This window comes from Cynoglossus semilaevis, chromosome 16 (assembly GCF_000523025.1).
Source record: "Cynoglossus semilaevis isolate Cse_v1.0 chromosome 16, Cse_v1.0, whole genome shotgun sequence".
Lineage (NCBI taxonomy): Eukaryota > Metazoa > Chordata > Actinopteri > Pleuronectiformes > Cynoglossidae > Cynoglossus > Cynoglossus semilaevis.
In genome coordinates, this window is record NC_024322.1 from 4,387,484 (window position 1) to 4,410,672 (window position 23,189).

The 23,189-nt window shown below is 39.3% G+C and overlaps 2 protein-coding genes across 5 annotated transcripts in view; one reads left to right on the top strand and one right to left on the bottom strand.

The window, feature by feature from the left end:
* The window catches only part of phf11 (PHD finger protein 11), a 959,893-nt gene that overhangs the window by 775,072 nt on the left and 161,632 nt on the right, over nucleotides 1-23,189 (top strand). The window lies entirely within an intron of this gene.
* On the bottom strand, nucleotides 13,689-22,715 carry LOC103391765 (uncharacterized). The gene is made up of 8 exons (XM_008328164.3): nucleotides 21,247-22,715; nucleotides 20,538-20,807; nucleotides 19,123-19,347; nucleotides 17,847-18,017; nucleotides 17,640-17,771; nucleotides 16,761-16,927; nucleotides 16,166-16,438; nucleotides 13,689-16,090 (listed from the first exon to the last, which is right to left on the bottom strand). Exons 1-8 carry the CDS (start codon nucleotides 21,494-21,496, stop codon nucleotides 15,914-15,916), a joined length of 1,665 nt encoding a protein of 554 aa, XP_008326386.1. The 5' UTR covers nucleotides 21,497-22,715; the 3' UTR covers nucleotides 13,689-15,913.

Consider the following 23,189-nt stretch of genomic DNA (forward strand, 5'->3'; position numbering starts at 1 on the left):
TTTGCCTTTAGGAAGCTGCTGGCAAAGGGAGAAGGAAGGGGAGGAGGAAGGAGAGTCCTTATCCCAAAACCAAAAATATCAAAAGGTATTTTTTGACTGGCATTTTTTACTGTTTTTGGCAGGATAACTTGTAAAAAAATGTTCCAAAGTTTTTGTGGCACAGTAAGCAAAAGACAGAAATCAAGTAGACACACATCATCCTTTTACCTTCACATCAGGAGACCATTTTCCCAACATTTAAATTTTATAAATTGAAAAACATTTAGTTCAAGCTCTATAAACTCTCTATAAATATGTTGCCTGGATATACTGATGTACAGATCAAAATGATCTAATACAGAACAGGTTTGAGTGAGCAGTAAATTAAAGTCGGTTCGTACCGGAGGAGATTCATTTATGTCCTTAGTGAAACATTAAAAAAAAAAAGGTTGTCTAGAGTGCATTACCCCACGGGGGAAATATGGACAGCACTGATTTCCATTGGTCAAAATCTGGTATACACATACAGTGTAGGCCATGAACTGTTTTATTCATGGTTTATTTAAATAGCCAAAGATGGCACGTAGTATTTGTGTATAATTTCAAGCACATCTTTTTAAATAAATGACTCCTGGATTCCAGCCTTAGCCACACTTGCACTTTCTTTGCCCTTAACACACAACGCACACACACACAGTAAATAAATCATAACTAAAGCTTTTTGAATAATGCAGCAACTGGTCCAGACACTCAAGTCCAGATGTGTGTGTGTGTGTGTGTGCCGTTTGAAGTAACTCTGCTTATAATTTGCTCCGAAACCCCAATAAAAAATCCATTTACACAATGTCCATTTGATCACACACACACACACACACACACACACACTGTCCAAAGAAACAGCAGGTATGAGACGACTGGTGATGATTATGAGCTTTCTCTCTGTAATTAAGCAGCAGGAGAAACATTTAATCAGCAAACACATACTCACACGAAGTATTCCTTTAAAGCCGATCCAGCTGATTATCAACCTGTTGAACATCAAACAGCTGGAAAAGGGTCAAGGGGTGTTTTGTCACTTATGCTGATAGGCCAGTATTTCCCAACCTTTTTGAGCCACAAATATATGTAAAGAAACACAATGATGTTCTAGTTTCAATTTACCTACTCGGTGTGAAACCTGAGCCTGTTTAGTTGAACACAGAGCTGATATACATGCAGGAATTGAAGAAAGACACACGAAGATTAGCTTCACTGTTGATACAGTACATAGTTATTTTGCCCACCGTTTCTGACGTGTGTGAACTTGATGTAGGCATACAAAAACAACGCTAGTTCATAGAGTAAGAAAAGACTGAACAAACAGGATAATTTTCATAAGCCAAAAAAAAGTATATTAACTTAATATTCAGATTATTTAATGCTACTATACAATGATTTTAAAGATATAGCATAGAAACACTAAGTCATGCATCATATAACATAGGAAATGAAAATTGGTCACTTTTGACCCATGTTGTGCATCAAAGGGTTAAAGCGGTAAATCCAAGAAATATGACTCGCAGGTGGGCGTAAAGTTTCACCTTCTTTTACTGAGAGTCAGTAGAGGATGTAGAGGAGGATGTTAAGGTGAAGGTTTTATGTTATTCCTAAACCAACGCCATCTGTGTAACATGTCGGCTGTTTTAACTCCATTAAAATCTACAGCTCTTTCATGTCCTGTTCTCTGACTGCCTGTTAATGGCTCACTGTCTGAACGCTGCTCGGCCTCTTTCACACTCTACGCTCCCTTTGGGTACATCATTAGCGCTGCCCAAACACTCACACGCGTGCCTTATGTTTAGCATGGTTGTTAAGCAATGCACAATCTAGGGGGCAGTGCTGAGTTCATCTGTCCAGGTGGGACTTTAGTTTTCCCTCGGTGTCAGCCGTGATTAGCTCCAGTCAACGTTGATGCAATGCAGCGATTAGGGAAATACTGGATAATAGTTTGTTGTGGCTAAGACCACAATTGGACACGTCAATCACTGGTTTTACAGTTTATGTCATTTCCTTTGTCACACGACATTAATTAATTGACAGCACAAAGCCAAAGAACATACAGTATGAACTCAACTGGTTGACTACAGGTTCCCAAGGTTTGAATTTTGAGACCATTTTGCCATGAATCATTTGGAAGATTTTATAGCACACTGCTTTCTTTCAGAAAACCTGGCGATCATTGCCACGTGGTATGTTATCTAGAAATGCACAACATGGGATGCTGTTGGACCTCTTGTGTACCTAAACAGCCAACGATTGGACACATTACTGGTCTACATGTGGTAAAGCTACTAAAAAGAGGTTTTAGGTTCAGCACTGCTTTAATCCAGTGGTTCTCAATTATACCCCCCCTTGAGGACAGAAATGTTTTCACACACCCCTCCGACCCACACCCTCACGAATTGAAATACTACTGAGAACCTGAAAACGTATATTTTTATCTGTACAAACCACTGTATAAGTTGCTGCCACCTAGTGACTAGAGGCTTGTTATCATTTAAGCACTACAGCAGTGGTCCACTTACAGTATGTCCCGGCCCCTCACCGCCCCCCCCCAAGAGGGGCCCGCCCCACTATTTGAGAAGTACTGCTTTAATAATACTTTGTGTTTAGTTTTTTTAGTTTAATGACAATAACGACATGTCATGTTACAAATTCCTAGACCTATGGTATTTGCGATCACCTTCCCTTCTCCCATTAAAGTATTCAGAAAGTCGAAGTTTTTCCATCATTCCAACATCCGGCAATAAAACTCTAAAACTATTTAATAAAACTATTTGGGGAACTAGTTATCGTAAGTCAGACTTTAGTTTTTATGTCTTAGATTATGTTACCACTGTGTTAGCGTGGATGTGTTCCGACTTACGTCAAAAATTGATTTAGATTGAAATACTTCTTGGAGCAGATTAAATCCAGAAGCTTGGATTAATTTAACCTAAGACGTTTTATCAGGCGCTCTGAGTGACTCTGGTAAATGTTTGATTTCTTCGAGGTTTATTGCAAAGATATTCCCTAAGTCTAATTTATTACCAAGATTACTCAGCAGCTATTGGTGGCTCCATCGTTTGCTCCATCCTGTATTTGGATGTAAAATAACCCTGATACTGATTCACCACAGGAAATTGGAGACTTGTGTTTTCTCGACATGTGCGTCTACATCATCAGCTGGAGCAAACATGAGCTTTTTAATTCTACACCTACGTAATCAAAACGTGTGAGATGTGAGTCACAACAGCTTATGTGAATTCCTGGTATGGTTTTGAAATTGTCCATGTGTTTCATCCAAACATGAAAGGGATTCAAACCCTACAGCTGCTCACAGTTCTTTCTTTTTTTTCTAACTGTACTTAGTTCTTTTCATTACACTGTCAGATCAGGATCACGGACCAGTGCTCTTGTTTTCAGGCCCATCGGTGATGTGCTGTTACGTTTGTCCCCACATATGGCAGCCACATGCACGCTGCTTCTGATGAGCACTGACCCTGACGCTGACGGCTGCTAACGGACTGACTGAGTGCTGATGTAAGTCATTTTCAGGAAATACGAGCGCCGCTCGCGTGGTTGTTTGGATTACACTGTTAGCAAGCATGGCTCCTAACAAATGAGTGTTTTCCATTATCCAACGACACCTCTTTATTGAGACTCTCGAGTCTTTAAGGCCCTTTAATAAAAAGGAGGACGCCTCCTCTATTTATTTAAAATACTGTTAACGGCTCAACAACATGTGTTCCAACAAACATCCTGCAACATTGATTAACAAAAGTAGCATTTTGTTGAGTTAGTGAATAGTTTTTAGTCATGCATGTCCGCAAAGAATCAAAACCACACCAGGGAGTATGTAGGGGATTTGTTTTTTATTTATAAATGTATTTCATACATCAACTTTTTAACATTTTTAAGATAGAATATTAAAATTGGTGATGGCTCCATACAACCTTTTCATGTCAGATACTACAACTTGGAGTATCTGTCAATACCAATATCAGTCCGATACCTTCTCTTCTCCTCCAGCATTCCGTGGGCTTCCATCATTGCTGAAGCGATAGTGTCTCTGTTTACGGCATTTCGTGCAAAGTAAAGTTGAGCATTTGGGTTCAGGTATTATATCAGTGGGCTACATTTGTTTGTTTTTTTCTGACCAATCAGATCGAGATAATTTTCCTATAATACATGCCGTAGTTATGACCAAAAATGCCAATGTTTGTCAAATAGAGAGCAGTCTATTTTCAGTTATTAATATTTTCACAATAAATTCTTCAAACGCTTCTAATGTTACTAATTGTGGCCAAAATAACCCAGGTTCCTGTTAAACTAATTGTGGCCAAAATAACCCAGGTTCCGAAGTTCCAAAATAACAGTGAGATGACCCCCACTCTGTATATTTATTTGTTGTTTTGGTGTATTTACTCCAGTGCTGTCACATGTTCCTTACACACATGGCTGTGGGCTCCAGTCAATTTGCTGAATTTTATGGAGCCTCAAAATCCTGATGCTCGGGATTAAAGGATCAGGGGTCCATTTCTTTGGCCAGCTGTCTAAGCTACCCTCTTTTGATGTGAAGATTCTAGGAAACACTTAAGAATTTTCGTGTCGATGTTGTTGTTTGTTCCTCTTGTGCCCCCTTTTTTTTCCTCTCCATCTGTATTCGTATCATTTTCAACATTTGGTATGAGAGGCTCGTCAACCAAGCTCTATCAGCAACAGATGTTTTCTAGAGTGGAATGACGGAAGTAAACCAGTGGAACTGAGCTGGTGAAGGAGATTTTTCTTCTTGTGGTGTTCCGCGTTCCGACTGGAAAAATTCACCAGACCGATGGTCTGTCCCTGACGTCGCTGCTCAGACTTTAAGGCGATGCTCACAGTGCTGTTGAAGTGACAGATGTCACGTGGAGGAGGGAGACGGAGGGGAGGTTGTCAAAGTGGGTGTGACATCAGGAAATGTGACTGCAGTGGGCTTCTGCCCCCGCAGGTCAAAGATTGTACAACAACTTCATAACAGGCCAAGGGAAAGATATTGTTGTATTTCTTTAGACTAATAAACAAGTATAATAATGATAACTGCATAAAATATGTGTTGTATACATAGAATATTTCTATTGTTTATAACAGTTTATTCTCCACAAAGATTAGTAAGATAGGTAGATAAGATTAGATTTAGGTTGATGCTATACCTGCAGCTCCTCAAAAGAAAAAAAAAACACAATTACTCCCACTTCCTCTAGGGGGCGCTAAAGCATTATCTCGTTGAGGACACCATAATGGCCAGAGCCTGAAATGGGTTTGGGGCTGGAGAGTGTGGAGTGAAAATCCACCAGAGGTTAATTTTTATTACCAGATAATAGGTTTATTTCTTGTAGAATATTTTAAATGTTTTATACATTTATGTTTTTAAAGACAAGCATATTTAGCCGGTCGTCTATATGACTTTACAGGAAGCTATGGGTGATTCAAAGCTGGCTCAGACATGACTGCTGGACTTTTTTTTATATAAAGTGTATAATTAATGGTACCCAAAACCTACCTGTTGTTCAACTCGCTTTATTTCTCAGGAGTCTTTTACATTTTTTGTAGCATTAATGCCAAAAGAACATCTTTCCATGACAACAGATGTCGACTGCAGTAGGTTCACAGAAATCACTGTAAATGACTTGTCTACTACCTGTGACCTGGGGCAGCATGCATTATATAGTGCAGGATGAATCTAGTCATGTAACATTTATATTCACATATGCCCACACTTGTGTGAGGGACATTGGACAAAAAAAAAAAAAATACAGACAAAAAAAAGACAGTGTAGCTAACATGCAACACAAATGTGAAGCATTTGTCAAATAATTCCTCAGTAATGTCGAAAGGATTGTGGAGTCTGACGTCTGGATGTGGTTTGGAGAGCGCTCGCGTGAAATTACTGGATAAAAATGTCTTTGTTATTTCAACAGAAACATGCAGACGAGTCAACAGTTAGTTTTACTAATAGGAATGATTATTAACAGGGGTAATAACAATAGTTGAAGCATATGTCTCGACAATGTTGTTATGGTCACCACCAAGTGTTCATTACACTAAGTACAAAAATGGTAGTAAAACCTTGGCAATCTAGGACCAATATATTTTGTAGCTTCACAGTTTTTCTCTGCGCTTGTATATATTGACACAACATAATTATGTAGTTCTGGCTAGTAAAAAGGTTTTTTTTTTTTTTCTCTTCAATTATTTATTTGGCTGACCTTAAGGTTAGGTTTAATTTTATCTCAATCTTGAAATATAATAAATCTCATAATCCTAGCCGTATAGTGAAGGAATAAAAAGAAGCTGGAAGACTCCAGCCTTCATCTGATCCTGTGCCTGTGTTTGTTCAGTAGACATAAAGAAGGATAAATACAGAATCAGACTGAAGGTTTTAATTTGTCACTTTATTACTGAGAGTGGTCTGGTGTACAATACAGGGATCGTAATCAGGGATCTGAACCAAAAAAAACAATTGTGGATAAAGAGATAAAAGACAACGTGAAGGGGAAACAGTATTGGAGCAGGCACAAAGGGAAGGATGGAGAGATTAAAGGGGAAGCTGATTGGAGGATATGAGGTGATGTGTGATGATAGGGCAGCGAAAAGTCATAGAAACAGATGTGGGGGGTCATTTATCTGTTGGAGGGATTTTAGGAAAAGAAAGACTTGAAAGGATTTGAACCATCGCTGACACTGAGACGCATCAGGATTGGAGCACCATGTGCTGCTCATTACTGCTGCATTTGTCAGCCCACTTTTTATTCTGTCTCTTCACACAGTGGATTATATTCCTGTTTGTTCCATGACAGCAAAGGTCAACGTGAGGGTCACATCAGCTCTGTTGAAAGGCAAAGTTCACAGTTCCGTACAGTATATATATTTCACTAATTAACAGCAAAATATTAAGAAAGTCCATTTTGAGGCAATTTTTAATTAGCTATATTTAGCTAACTTAGTTAGTAGTCAATGCTACATAAAGAGGAAGTTAAGTGTTGTTAACCAACATGATATTCCTTTTGGAAAAAATCTTCTTCTCAGTGATATTTAATCAATACCTAAATGGATATCAATTCAATATAAACAAAACTCGCTTTTCTTGTATTTCCAATAGCAGCAGCAGATGGACTATTGTTGCAGGATTAGAGCTTTTGGTTGGCTTTATATGGAAGACTCTGAAACGGATTAAATAACACCATCAAATTAGCACTCCCAGCTCTAGCAACCAGCAATAACATTTATTGAAGTGTGTTTCTTCAAGAGAAAATACAGTTTGACCTCGGAATTCGCACTTAATTGATTCCGGGAGATCGTTTGCCCATAGGAATCAATATAAAATGGATGACTGCTTATTTAAACGTTTTAAACTGGTACAAGTTCATACACGAAACCAATGAAAATAATTACTTAAATTAAATTAATTTAATTTAAAATTTAAAATAAATAGAATTACAATTATTATTTTACCCTGAAATGATCTTGAAGACCATAAATATAAGAAAAAATATGACCTGAATTTATATCTACACACAAAAAGATATATAGGAAAATATTACAAATGTGACTGTCATATGTCATAATAAGAATATATATAGAATAAAGCAGGTGTCAGCAGTCAGTTTTGCACTCAGTTTGTTTTCCTCCTCTGAAGTCAGTCTGTCTGTCTCTAGAGAGAGAGATTTTCACCTGTGACCGAGGTTTTCCATCAAATATTGAAAAGGCAGACGTCCACAGTCCGCACTGGTGAGGACATTAGGCAGAGAGGAGACTGAGCTAGAGCTCTAAAAGGAGACACTCCACAGTTTGTACAGAGACGAGATATTATATAATTATAAATAATTTTTATTCACTCAATGGTTAAACATGAGTTCAATTCGTGGAGAACAAACCAGAAAAAAAAAAACCAAAGAATTACCAACATCCTGTTTGAGCGACGACCACTTAAATCCCTGCGTGTGTGTCTTTAAATCAGATATGTCCTAAATTTGCACCTTAATAATTCATGGACAAGTTCATTCAGAGTTCTTTTACCCTGAGTAACATGTCAGACCGTTTGGAAGTGTTTCTCTGTATCTGTTTTACTCTCTACACAGGCACCCATATATGTTTACATTTATATTGGTATAAATGTATTTACCATATGTACATATATACATAAGTATACATACACATACATAAATATAGTATATATATATTACTAAAACTACATTAAAACCATTATATATTAACTCATATTAGCTGAACATACTTTCTATATACTGTACATTATATGTTTAAATGACTGATTAAATGAATGTAGTTCTATGGCACAGTATGATTCAATTCTTACAACATACGGTCACCTCTACACACTATAAAGCATTGTTTCCCAAAGACTGGGTCGCGACCCTCAGGTGGGTCGCAAGAGTTTCGTCCTATTCCTATTTTCCATCAGTGAGGTATTCCATCCTGAATGACGAAAGGTGAATCCAAAATCAAAACACTGCTGTAGAGTTATATGTTTTGTTTTATTTTTTATCATCCACCAGCACTCCGTTTGCGATCTACTGTTAGGACACAATCTCCTTATTGGTCACCACATTTTCTCTGTTCCCATCCATTCACTTTCACACTTGCACTTAGTCGTAGTATTTTCTCTAATATTCCCACTTACACGTAGAACAACTCTAATACTGCACACTACAATAGCATGTAAGCTAGCACAGCCTGGCAGTCCACCCCCGTTTTTCCATTTGAAAGACAAACACCTCTGCCCTGTGATACAGAGTGACCTCCGTCTTGAGTGCTCACAAATTTGTTATCAGATGTTGGAAACCCCTAAATGTGTTTTCATATGCGCTTCCTGACATCTATCTCTGGCCCAGAGGATGATGGGCCGACGCACTTCACCGCTCAACGCACACAGTGGAGCTGTCACGTAACTGCTGATGCATGGAACCTTTTGATATAGGAGCTGTGACTTCCTTTCTCACACACACTCAGGATACACACACACACACACCAGTAAATAGTCCTTGACAGCACGCTTGACGTCCACCCTCAACTGCCTGCATTACTCAGTATGCCCCCCCCTGCAGGCATGTGTGGGAAACACAATCTGAAGACCATTCATCTTTTGATTGACACTGTGATGTAAACACGAGTCAGGTCCACCTAAACCACAGTGTCAGAATACACACGGCGTGTACCTCAAAGTGAATCTGTGGTGGGACGGGGGACGGGGGGGACCCATCCTGTCCACGGGTGGCAACATGCTTCTACTTTAACTACCCGTGCCCAGCTGATGTACTCTGAGAGAGTTCATGTGTGAAAATGCGTGTGCTAACCTGCGGTTGGATTAAAGATCTTTGCTCATGTGTGTTTTCACCGACATCTGTTTAGATGTCGGTGAAAACAACAAACATTGCTCCGCGGAGTCTCTTAAAAGTCTTTTTTCTTGTGGTAGCTCCAGTTCTGCTCGTTCCATAATTTTACAACGTTCTTATTTTTATGTTGTTTGTTCTGGAGTACGGAACGAGTCAGGCCAATGAACCGACAACCTCTGTTTACGTTTACGTGAAAACATTGGTTTATTGGCGAAAAAAGGGCAGAAGTAAAAGATTTATTTGTTGTTTTCAAAGGCTTTCCTGCAGCCTTGAGCTGTTTTCACTTTAGCAAATATCCCAAGAATGTAGTCAACACTCTTATGCCAAAGTGGGAGATTTTCTGAGTCATTGTCTGAGATAGCAGCAGGACAATGTCCAGAACTTGGAGATAAAGGCTTCAGAGGTTGGCTTTATCCAGCTCTTTTCCTGCTGTTTTATCACATGAGCCACAACCCAAACTGGCTACGTTTGCTGGAGCTGACTTTTACAGTTGAAGCCAAGTTTTTCTTGGGTGTTACAGATGCAACAACAGATGAATCTGGTGTTCAGCACATCCCAGAATTTATTATCTCCGTCAAAAAAATAAAATAAAGTGCACTTAAGTCTGAGCTGCTATAGTGGCTCCGTTTTCATCGGATCCACAATTAAATAATTGAGTTTGAAGTTGGCATCAAAATATTTTTCTATTTTTACTACAGTGTTTACTGCTCCTGATCAGTGTCAGTCATTCTGAAACCATGGACAACTATAAACCAGGAAAGAGATTTGGACAAACACCTGAAGAAGTCATTTAGAAAAGATTAGCATTTGTAACATTTGAAGAAGTATGTACAGTGATCCCTCTTGTATTGCGGTAGTTGGTAACCGCGAAAAAAATGCAAAGTAGAGGCTAGATAGTTATTATATTATTTACGTACATATTTACCCTTTACAAACCTCCCCCACTGTTATCAACCCTCTCTAGTCTGTATTAGCCTGTCCACACAAGTATATGCACAGTAGAGTTGTAGAATGGCGACGCAGAGCAGTGAACGAGAGAGTGGCCGACAGACAAGGGACGATGCTGAGCCAATCAGCGTGAGGAACAGACGACCATGCTCAATTAGCCAATAGGACACCGAGTACTCATTGTATTAACCAATAGTATGCTGTGTATGATCTCGTCCAGGTAAACAAAGCTACTAGCGATCATTCGCAAATGCACTTGTCTCAATTTCAAAAGGAAAATCCACATTTTTAAAGCCAAAACCTTCGTATGTGTAATTATGTTATAATGTCTTTTAGTTTATTTTGTAAGTGGAGAGCCCCCGTACTGTAGCTAAAATACTCTATTCAAGAGAATGACCTGGTGGAAGATGAAGGCTACAGTAAACCCTGAGGATGGCAGTTTAGACCACCAGTCGAAACCGTATAGCTCCCAATAACTAAAGGAAAACATAAGACAAATAACGTTGTTGAAATCTTATTCCAAAGTTGACATCTTTCATATCTCCACTGGTCTTTCCTGCCAATCTATTTTCAAAGCTTTCTCCTCAAGACTTTTCCCATTTATTTATTTCTTCTCTAAATCTATAAATCTTGACCTTTTGCTCCTTTTCTCTGAAAGTCAAACATTCAAGACTTTCAACTTTGTTCCTAAAACAGAAAGCAATAAAATCAAAGGCTGCTTTGATTAAAGTTAAGATTTGCTGGCTGCTGCTACATGTTCCCTTCTCTTTGTTGTTCTTTCTAACCTCTTATTTCAGCCATATAACACCGAACGTAATCATTACCTGTTAGAAATGAGAGCTTTTTAGGTTGTGAAATCCATTGTTCTTGGACACAGCGATCACAAATGGGGAAAGAATTAGACGAGTAAAGCGCAAGAAACAATTTCCCGTTATTGGAAAGAGTCGTTTTTGCAGTCATTAGGATGGAAACATCAAAAACAAAGCCAACATTAGAAACACATAAAGCAAAAAACTGAGCATAAAAAATGTTCACAAATTTACATTTCTAGGGGGAAAAAGTGTTGTTGAAAACTACTGCGAAAATACAAGAGTCAAAAGTGAGTGATAAAGTCAATGAAAAAAGAAGGAATTCATAAACAAAGTTATGGTGTTTATGGGAAAAGTCCAGACTAGAAAAGGCACTTGATCATGAAGTACCATGTTATGCTAGCACTTCAGGGGAGCAGGAGCTAATCACAGTTTTGGAGAAACAGAATCTTGAAACTCCAGGAAGACCACTGTGTCCCAGCAGGCACCAAGGGTCAAACTGTCTTCCTGTAGGCAAGAGCTCAAACCACTCTTTCACCGTGTGGCACCTAGTAATGGCTCTATACACTGTACATTAGACAAGTCTCAAAAATGACTAATTATGACTGAATTTATTGTATTGTTTTTACCTCATACCATAATGTAAATTAATTATGACTTTTTTTAACTAATTTTTACTTTTGTTCAATTGATGCCACTTTATTATGCCAGATTAGTTTTTACTCAGTACATTTACATTTAAATTACAGGTGCAACAATACATAGAAATCACAGTCAGTTCTGTTTGTGTCACGATTTGATATTTTTCTATACAAAAAAAATCCCATGCCTTTTTTGTCTTTCACTTCATTGAAATTACTGACATTTGATTTAAATTTAAATTAAATATCTCTGGTGCAGCTATACCCGCCTCATTTTCTGTTGTGCTTATGTTAGAAGTTAGAACCATGTAGAACATACGTCAAACTCAAGGCCTGGGGGCCAAATGCCGCCCGCCAAGCTGTTTTGTTGAAAGAAAGTAAATTGATAAGACTGGATTTTCTGGATTTTCTTTGAATGAAGTAAATTAGTAAGAGAATAAGCAATTTTTTTCACTGTGTCCCACTGCGGCCCGGTCCCAAATGACCTATGGACTGGTACTGGTCCACGCACCTGGGGTTTGTAGAAAAACATCATCTTGTAAAAAATAATAAATAAAATTAATGCATCTGATAATTCATCCATCTTCTTTGATACATTCTTAGCAGCAGAGTATGTATTAAAAAAGAAATAGCTCACTAAATAAACAAAAGCAGTGCTGTACTGAAACAGAAGTGAGGGGTGAAAGTTCGTCCGCAGCAGTAGCTGATGGCGTGCTCTAATTCTCCACCTGAGTCTTTAGGAACAGATTGTGTTTCTCTGTTTAGGAGAAAACATCCTGGATGTGCTGAAAGTCATTGAGTGTGTTAGTGGAAACACTATATGAACAGCCTGAGGGTCAGAGAGACAAGAGAAAGACAGATGTGCCAGTGAGGAGAGCCATAAAAAAAAGAGAGAAAACTGTGGGTTTTAATCTGTACAAAATACACAGAGGCCCACCTCAGAGCTCAGCTGTGTTCTTCTGACACCCCGTAAAAATGTGTGAACAGTTTCATTTTAGTTCTATGTTTGAAATGGTCAGGTAAGGACGGAGGTCATGTTCGTAAAATCGCAGATGTTAAACATAGAAGTCAAACATAAGGGCTGCGTCTCTTAGTTGTTCCAAAAGATTTTATTAATTGTGTTTAGGGTGGTGTACCAGTACCATTTTCTTGATTTTTTTTTTCTTCTTTTTGATACATGTAACAACAGAACTTGGTGTCAGTGACAGTATCTTTAGATTTTTTAGTCTTCCCTGTTATTGACTGTGCTACGATTACACTATTTATTTGTACTGTTGATTTGATTATTCATACATTTAATATTAATAAACACTTCTTTGTTTTGTATAACACTAAATGTAAGAAAATCTAATTTTCTTCTTCGTTTTATTTACAATTGAGTCAGTCTTTATGCCCATTCGTGGCTTAGGGGTGATTGATTTATCTGCGAAGGGTACAAATGCTAAAAGTATTTAATAGGTATAGTGGTCGCTAATGTCATAAATCAATTGGAATTACTAATTAATTACGAAAAAACAATTTCTAGGCCCAATTTCAATATATAGTCTTTTCACTTTTTCTTGTTCATTTTTTAAATGAAAAAAATCCAAGCATAAACATATTTAAAAAAATATGACTGACTTCCTGTTGGGTTAGACTGGATGGCTCCCAGTTTATATTGGCCTTTTACTCATGTTGACAAAAAAATGTTGCAACTAAAACAAACGGTTCCCCTGAGCCAGCTCTTTGGAGTCACTCCTGAGAAAGTGCTTGATAACAACACCAGAACCATTCACTTCAATCCTGTTTTGAGTCTGTTCCTAATTAAAACTCATTGGAAGCTGCACCTTCATCTTTGCCGAAACCTTCAGCAACACTGGGAGAAAAAAAAACTGGTTGAGAAAATAAATCTGAAGCCCAGCTGCTTTCAACAAGTATTTTATTGATGTTAGACTTCAGGACACTGCATGCAACAGGGAACTCCTCCGCTTACTGACACCTAATGTTCTGTACAGACCGTTACACAAACGGTCAGCTTGTCAATGCCGTCGATCCACTTCTCAGCATCTTTAAAACACGTTACTACTGGGAAATCAGTACAACAGCGAACGTCTGACAAACACACATGACTGTGGTATATACAGGTACAGAGCGTGTGGTACTTTGACTACGGGCATGTGTAATGTAATGTGCAAACACACAGACACACACTTTTGATGTGGATGTGGGTTGTTTTCTCAGCATGAAATATAAGAAAACAAAAACACTTCATGTATACTGTACTGTACACACTTTTCACTATTTTTCTATAAAAAGGGGATTTCATTTGATTTCAGTGTTGGTGGTGTTGACTCTTTAGTTTTTGACACATTTTTACACCTGATCTGGTGATCTTGGTTGTGGCAGCACTTGATTGATTGCTTGATTGCCATATTGCAAAATGACATTGGTGATAACCAACCATATAACAGTACTCACACTAAAATACTCCTACAATATATTTTGTTTTACTGCACTTTTATAATTATCTGTGGTACACATTTAGGACTAGCAAACAAAAATTAAAGTACTAGTACCTTCATTTCTGTACACATGGGCATGAGTCATGTACACACAAAAACACAAACACTGGGTGCTGTAGCTGCAGACCTCGCACAAGTTTAGAACATTGTTTCCCAAAGACTGGGTCGCGACCCTCAGGTGGGTCGCAAGAGGTTTTTTTTGGGTCGTCTCGCATCATGTTGCCCAGGAGATTACGAATAATGTCTATTGACTTGGGTCGCAAAGGTTTGTGATTTTTAAAATATGGGTCCCCAGAAAAGTTAGGGAAACTGGTTTAGAATATGTATCACTAAAGCTACCGCTAGTTTTTGGACTAAACTACAATACCAATTTATTTTCCTACATCCATAGAATACCCTTGTATATGGGTCAAACTTTCAAACACAATAAGATGTAAGTCTCTAAAATGCCTGTAGTTTCTACTGTAGTTTCTAGCATTCATTTGCTAATCAATTTGTTAATCAAATGACCAATCAGTGAGCTTACAGTCAAAGTAGCTCCACCTTCATTTCTTCAGCAACTAATGTTTAGATCAACTGGAGATGGCTTGATCAGATGCTCAGGATTGGTATCAGTCCCATATTAGGATCAAACGTCCAAAAAAAACCATCCGATCTGATACCTAAGCCCAAATGCTCAACTTAACTTTTCCCGTAAACAGGGACACTATCACCTCAGCAACGGTAGGCTGCGGCATGCTAGAGGAGTAAAGAAGGCATCAGATTGATATTGGTATTAGCAGATACTGAAAAGTTGCAGAATCGGTATCGGACATGAAAAAGTTGTATCCAGCCACTCCTGCTTAGAACATGTAGTTAGTGGATGGTACTGACCTGGGCTGCATGGAGCCCATAGAAGAACACTGGCGTCTCCGAAAATACAAACAATCACTCCTGGCTTTGGTCGTGGTCATAAAACCAAAAGACGTGGTACGAAAGGAACTAAAGATAACTGTCCACAAAGATTAGAACGGAGGATGACGAATAACTCCAAAAACATTGAAGTGCCCAGGAGATGGAGCCGTGACCCCAGCACAATCTTTACGAGCGGTTGGACTCTCACTGAACTCTTTCTCTTACACACATGCACGCACCACACATACACAAACATACATGTAAATGCAAACAGACTGTGTCCATGTGGTGTCCAGGACAATAGCATTAGGATAAGGTATCTCCACTACAATTACGATCTCTGAGCAGAGAGTTGGGAAGCAAAATCATTTTTGTCGTCATGTCAGTAGTCACACGATTGTAAGTCGGAAGAAGTTTATGAAAATTTAAATGTCTGCTTTTTACATTGAGGGAACTTAACAACACAGAGGTTGATCATGTTGCGTTGTACGATATATTTTGATATATTGGGCAAGACAAAAGACAAAAAGCATAAAGACTAGCTTTGGACCCACCCGGCCGGACTCACAATCAGTAGGATAAAATGATCATTGTTGTAACAGAAATCTTGTTTCTATGGCGACAGTGTTTGACCTTCACCAACGTACTACTGCGTGTGATAAAAATGTCTGTGTCTCTTACGGCTGTTTGGATGTGTACATTTATTTGGGGATTGGGTCATTCTCTTCCCTTTAGCTGATCTGCCTCTGTTTCTGATGCCACAGTGCTGTTGGCAGGTTCTGACAGCCCTGATACTCCTTCCTCAACTCCCCATCAGTCAGGGGAGGTATGACATTGCAGGGAGCACCAGCCAAGGTGACATTTAGAAGTCCTGCCCATGACTCCAACAGGTTAGTCACACCTCCATCCTGTGAGGGAAGGTTGGATAACTATTATGAAAGGTAAAGAAGAGAAATTTAAAAAAAGATCTTAGGTTAAATTACCTTCTCCAGGTGGTCCAGGAGACAGTCTGCAGGCCGGATCGAGGACCAGCTGTTGTCTTCCGAGGCTGGTGACATTCTCTGGTTCTGCTGGATGTCGGTCTGCTGTGGCTGCTTCTGGATCAGGACAACATTCAGGTGTTTCTGAGAACTCCTCAGCCTCTTAGACAGAACACCGCTGTAGCTTTGATCCACAAACAGCAAAACACGGGTTGCCCTGCAGCCCGCCAGATCAGTTAGCAGCTCACTCACGGAGTATCTCTCCTTTAGATCAGCCTGGAAAAAGAGGTGACTGATGATGATGTCAGTGTATGATGGTCCGTACATTAATAGAAAGGTAACTATTTCCCCATAAAACTTTAGTCAAAACATACTTTAATTTTTCTTACAGTATTTATACTTATCAGTTTGGTTTACTTAGCATATCTGTCCATTTATTTTAGTCATTAGCATTTTAGCGCTGGTCTGACTTTGACGTATACAGGCTACAGTTGATCCAACCGCCAACTTCTTCTTGCTAACCTATCTATTCTCAGTGAATGTCCTTGATGGCTGGTTAGTGAGTACAGCTGGTTTGTTTGTTTGTTTGTTTTTTTACCATTCCATTAAGATTTGCGTCCCACAGCAGCATGGTTCCATCATTGCGTGTGGGTGAGTTCAGGTAGAGAACCAAAGTGTCAGCACAGTGCTGCTTCCTGCAGATGTATGACACGTGGTTACGGATCGCTGCTTTCTCGGTTGCAGGGTGGACATTCTCCAGGTCTTCTGTACAGTGGTGATGGCATGGAAGGAAAATGGAATTGTATTTATTTATTACAATCGTGTAGTCTATATCAGTGGTTCTCCAACTTTTTCTACTCTCTGAGTACCACCATGATAACCAACATTAGAATATAGCAGCAGAGGCCTTCACTGTTAGCTTCCACCACAGGAGAGATGTTTAGAAAGATGTTTATGTTTAAATGTTGTATTCATTGTGCATGGTATGTTTCAGCATTCAACTGAAAATCTAAATGTGAAAATGTGAATTTTTCCTGCGTACCACTGGTGGTAGACGTACCACAGTTTGAGAACCACTGGTCTATATTGTATATAAAGATAGCATTTGATTTCCAAATTGTAGTCCAGTAATAATATTAATCACCCTCACTCATTTATTTGTGTTTTTTATCAACATGGCACGGTGTCAATTGAGTAAAATACAATCCTGTTTAAAGGAAAACAGAAAGTTTCTAATTCTTAACTGATTAAATAACTTGGATTTTCTACAAATAAAATAATTCATACAAATAATATAGTCTGTTCATATTTCAAATCACCCAAGGCTTAAAAATGTTCGCATTTTTGCTGCACGTTTCTTCCGTAGCAATAATGTTGTCTACTCTAGTTTATAGCTCCAGTGCACTTCAATGCTTTATTTAAACCCCATCAGCTGTTAATATACACATACATCTGTGAGTTATTACCAGGGTCTTACCAGGAAGCTGTCCACCACTGGCAAAGAAGGTCTTGATGTGATCTTTGTGGAAGCCGTTGATCCGTAGCATTCTGTAGAACCTCTGAAGGTTGTGAATGTGACGCTGAAACGTCATCTGTTGCCGCCAACCACCTGCACACGGGTATTATGACCATCAGGAGTGACCTCAGACATTTGAAGGCACGTGAAAAAGATTGCTGGCCCCACCTGAGATGAGCACGGCGTGGTCACAGGTCTGGTAGAGACGACAGGACAGGTGAGTGGCCAGAGGCTGCTGGTGGCAGCGTCTGGTGTTCTTGTTCAGCTCACAACTGGAGATGGGCAAACTGGGAGAGCCCATAGGCAGAAGCTGAGGACACGTTGCAAATTCGCCATGATCTGTTGAATGTAGAGCAATAGTAGTGTGAAGAAACAATGTGAGATGTGTCACAGAGAAAGTGTGAAGAGCTTAAAATATATAATGGATGAATAATTTAGGTATTTTGGGAATTATATATTTGTGGTTGGAGTCAGGGGAGTGTCTCAGTCAGAAGTTCACATAGGAAAGGATTGTGACTCTAAAAGGAATCTTGATTTGTTACAATCTAAGTGTGTTGTGGGAATTATAGTTTGGACTAAAGGTTCCATAGGAGAATGTTTTATGACATGGTTTGATTGCGGGCAATTTTGATAAATTAAACTTTTTGGGCTGATCATGGTCTCCTTACTTCCTTTTTGCAATATTAAGGCTTAAAAATCTTTGTTTTTAATCAGACATATATATTGACAAAATTCAAGGAGCAACAAAAGTATAATTTTCTATATATGGGGAGGGGAGTCCATACAGGTACTACAAGTCAAACAAGTCGGTATTAATTCGATTTGATCAGTTTTTTTTTTCACAATAATCAAGTTTGTGTCCCAAACTCTACAATTCCTTGGTTCTGGATAACAGTCCAATGAAGCCCCAGTATAGAACAGGGAATGCTCAGGTGTCCTCGGTGTTGCCTGCAACTCTAATTAAACGTGATCACAGTAATAGCTGCTCACATCTGTGTTGACACATGTAAGTGTGGTGTTTCTCAGGGTCCATCCTGAGAGCTGCTCACAAAGACTTCATCTGGTCTTTATGGGTTCAGGAAATCTAAATCTCTGTATATTTATAGCAAACATCAGTTGGGTTTTTTTTTCTGCAGTTGCCATAACAGCAAGATAACTTTTTTTTCCCCATGAGCTTTTCTTCATACTCCCAAGTTTCTCGCAGAGGCTGCAGGTGTGGGTGGTCTTGGCAGAACATGATATTTACTCACAAAGCCTCCTACTTGGAAAAGTAGAACAATGCTTCTCAGCTCAGGTCGCTTTTTTTTTTTTACAATTGTAGTCTTAGAGTCAGGTTTATTGGCTTACAGTTTTTATACCCCTTAAAATTTGTGGCAAAATGTCTAGTTTTCTGACTTCATCCTTCACTTTTTAAATTAGGTTTAATAATTTCTCCCTCACTCACCAACGCATCTGAGCTTCTGCGTCAGGTTGCTGTCTCCTACTCCGACCACTAGTGGCAAAAAGTGGATGACACAGAGTCCTCCGCTGGCCCGTTCAACCAATCGGCCTGCCCTGCCAACGGTGATGGATCTGCCACGCAGTGTCCCACCTGGCAGCCAACCCACTTGCCAACGTTTCAGCTGGTTCTGGCAGCGGCTTTTCAAAGCCAGGGTCAAACACTCGTCACCTGAAGATGAGACAAAGACACTCCATCATTGGTTCGTATATGACGTAAAACTGCTCAGAACATTGCATACCAATACACAGGCGCCATCAACTATGGTGTTCCTCTGGGACTCGAACCCCAACCCCTTCTGTGTGTAAGGCAGATATGTAAGGCAGGCGTGATGACGGTTACACTATAGAACCACCATATTCTTCATTGAACCTTCCTTTGAAGAGTCAGTTTTTGTTCAGTCCTGCTATAACTATTTGGTTCTTGGGCACATTGTTTCTGCACCATTTCTTGTTTATAGTTTCTGGGCTGGAAACAAGCTTATTAAGTCAGTTTTCCACCGATTAAATCTTTACATAAAGTCAAGAGTCTTGCTCAATTTCACATCTTACTTTAAACTACATTTCTAAATTTGGTTTCTGTCTCTGTTTTTCTTATAGAATGTTGACCATGTTTTCTTGAACCTACCACCTATTTTCCTTATCAATTTTTCTTCTCTTCACGGCCAAATTAAAAAATGTCTCCACTTTGAGATCCAGCAGAGGGTAGAGTAAATAATTCACACCTTTCTGCTCTCACCTCAACATCTGGTTCTAGCCTCTGTCGCAGCGTGGCGTCAGCAGCTCTCACACATTGTGTTTGCAGGATGAAGCGATTAGAGCAATTTGGGTTTCATTTAGTTTGATCTTCCGTCTGGCTTTAGTGTTTGCCAAAAAAATGAGGAGTTTAATATTCAAGAAAAACGTATGACATTCCTCCATTCAAACGCATACTTCTAATTGATTACTGAGTTTTAAACTCAAGACGATTTAAATCTTGATCGAAACCACTCAGGACTATTGCTAATCACTGCTGTTTCAGTTACAAACTGGCCAATTCAGTTCAGATTTCATTAGATTATATGGAAAGGACAGGCATTTTTTACTTAAGCATTGATTTATTTTTTATTCAAAACCTTTTTTTGAAAAACTCACTTTCAGCTTCCCTTTTTTCTTTATTATATTTAGTTTCTTTTATTCTTATTATAAAACTGTAAGTCCACTGGGACAATTTTTTTTAAATTTGCGACAAACAAAGAAAATTTAATTCAACCTTAATTTAATGAATTGACTCAACTCTAACCTTTTGTCTTTTTTACCATTAAAAAATGTGTTCTCCCTGCACTGACAGTCAATCTGTGTGTAGTGTCCATGCCGACTCACCCAAATAAACGCCATTCATGTGCAGACACCTCTTCTTTGTCACATTCACATCCACATAGAAGAGAAAGACTGGGTGTCCAAAGTTTTCCCCCGGGCTTGGGTCCAGGACTAGGACAGCATCGTGGGCCACAGAGCCAGAAAAGGACTGTGGGTGTCTGTGAGTACCGTCTCTATTCAGGACCTGACTGACATCATAACCTCCCCTGAGTTTGGATTTCACCATGCCTCCTGAGGAGTCGGGCAGGATGGCCAGGACTTTTTCAGTGTTACCTGAAGAATTTAGGGAGAAGCGACAACGTAAGGGAACATGAACTAACTACTAATACTGTAAGTCAGTGGTCCTCAACAGCGACCGGTCGACCAGTACTGCCATGCCGGTGAATGATGGTTAATAATGAAAATAACATGACTCTTTCTAAATGATTCAAATTATGAACTCTTTCACTAACGCCCACTGTGGCCCAGCAGCAAATGACCCATGGACCAGTAACAATCCGCAGACCAGGGGCTGGAGGACATTTGACTTCCAGGTTATAATATAAGGTAAAAATGAACTTAAATCAGATGACTAAAATGCTGTGTGACTATGTTTAAAAATATAAAGACTTTAAATCTCGTTTATTTTGTAGAAAAAAGTACCAATTGTAACACTGTTGCTGCTGTTGTTTCCTGCTGTTCCCTCTGTTTTCCTCACCCCTCTGTACTGTACCTGCGCCGTTGTATGGTTCGGAGGTATAAACTGCCACAGCAGAGGGAGGCAGGTGGGCCAGCTGCCTGCACTCGGCTTCAGAGGATTGGGACATACGGAGACAGCGTTCCAGCTGCTCCCACTGCAGAGACTGGAGGCCTCCACGAACCCAGCGCTCCAGTCGACCTGGTGACACACTGCCAGAGGAGGACGCCGAAGAGGAGAAGAGGAGGAGGATGATGGGAGCTGCAAGAATGTGCAGGAGCCTCATGGTCACACCTGAGCTTCACTTGATCCCTGTGTCTTCCCTTTGTTTGGTCCTTTTTCTCGTGTTTCCTTGTTAATCCCTTAGTCCATGTCTTTGTTATAGTACTTTTCGGATTTTTCTCCTTTTGGTCCTCAGCAATTTTTCAATTCTTTTGACTCTTCACTTCTGCATTTTGATTGAGTTTGACGCTTTGCTTTATTTTTTTTAACTTTTTTCTTTTTTACTTATTTTTCCAAACTGTAGAAGAGCTATATTAAGTTTTTGTTCCAGAATAATTAATATTTTTTATTGAAAAAAAATAGTTCCCAATTATTCTTTTACTATCCCCTAAGAAAAGTACTGTCCCGTTGTCCAAATCTTCCCTGTAATGTCTGTCTCCTCTCTGTATACTTGATGTGATAAGACTTGGTTTCAAAGTAACGTTGAATCACAGCATCTCTCGCCGCACCAGTTTAAATTTCCTTTATTTATTTTCTTATCTCATATCCACTCTGGGTTTTCTTTTACCAAGGAAATTCCTTCTTTTCTCACCGGAGGGTTCCTTATTTACTTGACTTTTCTTCTGGACTTCAAAGTAGAGCAATAAATCCAGCACGTCCCAAAGGAACCATTTCAGACTTTTTCTTCTTGTTGTTGTTTGTAGATGTCTGACCTTTCTCACCTTCTTCCCTTGTTCTTCTTGTTTTATTCCTCCCTCAGGGGCAGTGATTGATATTGGTGGAGCCTGGTGTACCTTCAGGATCCTTGTTGGTGTTGATGGTGACAAATCAACCTGGAGTCAAAAAAAAAAACCTTGTCCCACCGAACGAGGGTCAGTTCCCAGAGGATGGCTCCTGTTTCTGTTTGAAATGAGCAGCTATCCAGAAGAATGAAGACTGTACTCTGTCTCAAGGACACTGGAGACTAAATTGTCCACTTCCACCAGGACAGGCAACACTTCTCTCCTCAAGTCCAACCCTCCCACTTCTCAGCTTCAGTCTGTTCACTCTGCTGTTCCATTTATTTGTGCTGACTCTCTCGCTCTCTCTCTCTTTCTCTCTCTCTCTCCCTCTCTCTCTTTTTCTCTCTCTCACCACCTTTCACACCCACAAACATGCACTCATTTCAGATATTCAGACAAGGTAAAGGAAAAGACTATTTCTTTTTTTTTATTTCTTTTTTTTTAAGTATGATAAAGAGGAAGCCAGATTTTGAGACGCTCCCTGCAGCCCCATAAAACAGAAGTTGGTTCTGAACACATCATATCTGTAAAAATGTGTACCGAAAGCAGTGGTTCTCAAACAATTTTCTGTAGCCCCGTTGAGCAACTCCAAACTCCACACTGTGCTTTAAAATTAACTTTCTCTTTCAATAAAGACAATAATTCCCCTACAAATAGGGAAACAACGATATTAGGGAAAGGAAAAGAAGTTACAAGAAGAGAGAATGGCTAATAATGTGGATGGGTGGAGAGAAGAAGGGTTAGATCATCAGCACTAATTGTGTTAATGACAACGTGGTTGCACTTCACATTTTTTTAAAAATTAACAAAGCAAAATAGCACAAGACACACATTTACAATAGATGCATATACAACGATATAGAATATGTAATACATTGTATTGGGGCTAACATGAACTTGATTGGAATAGGTCTAGTTAATGCTACAGGTCATGGCACATACATAAGTAATTTATATAGGTTACCGTAATAGAAT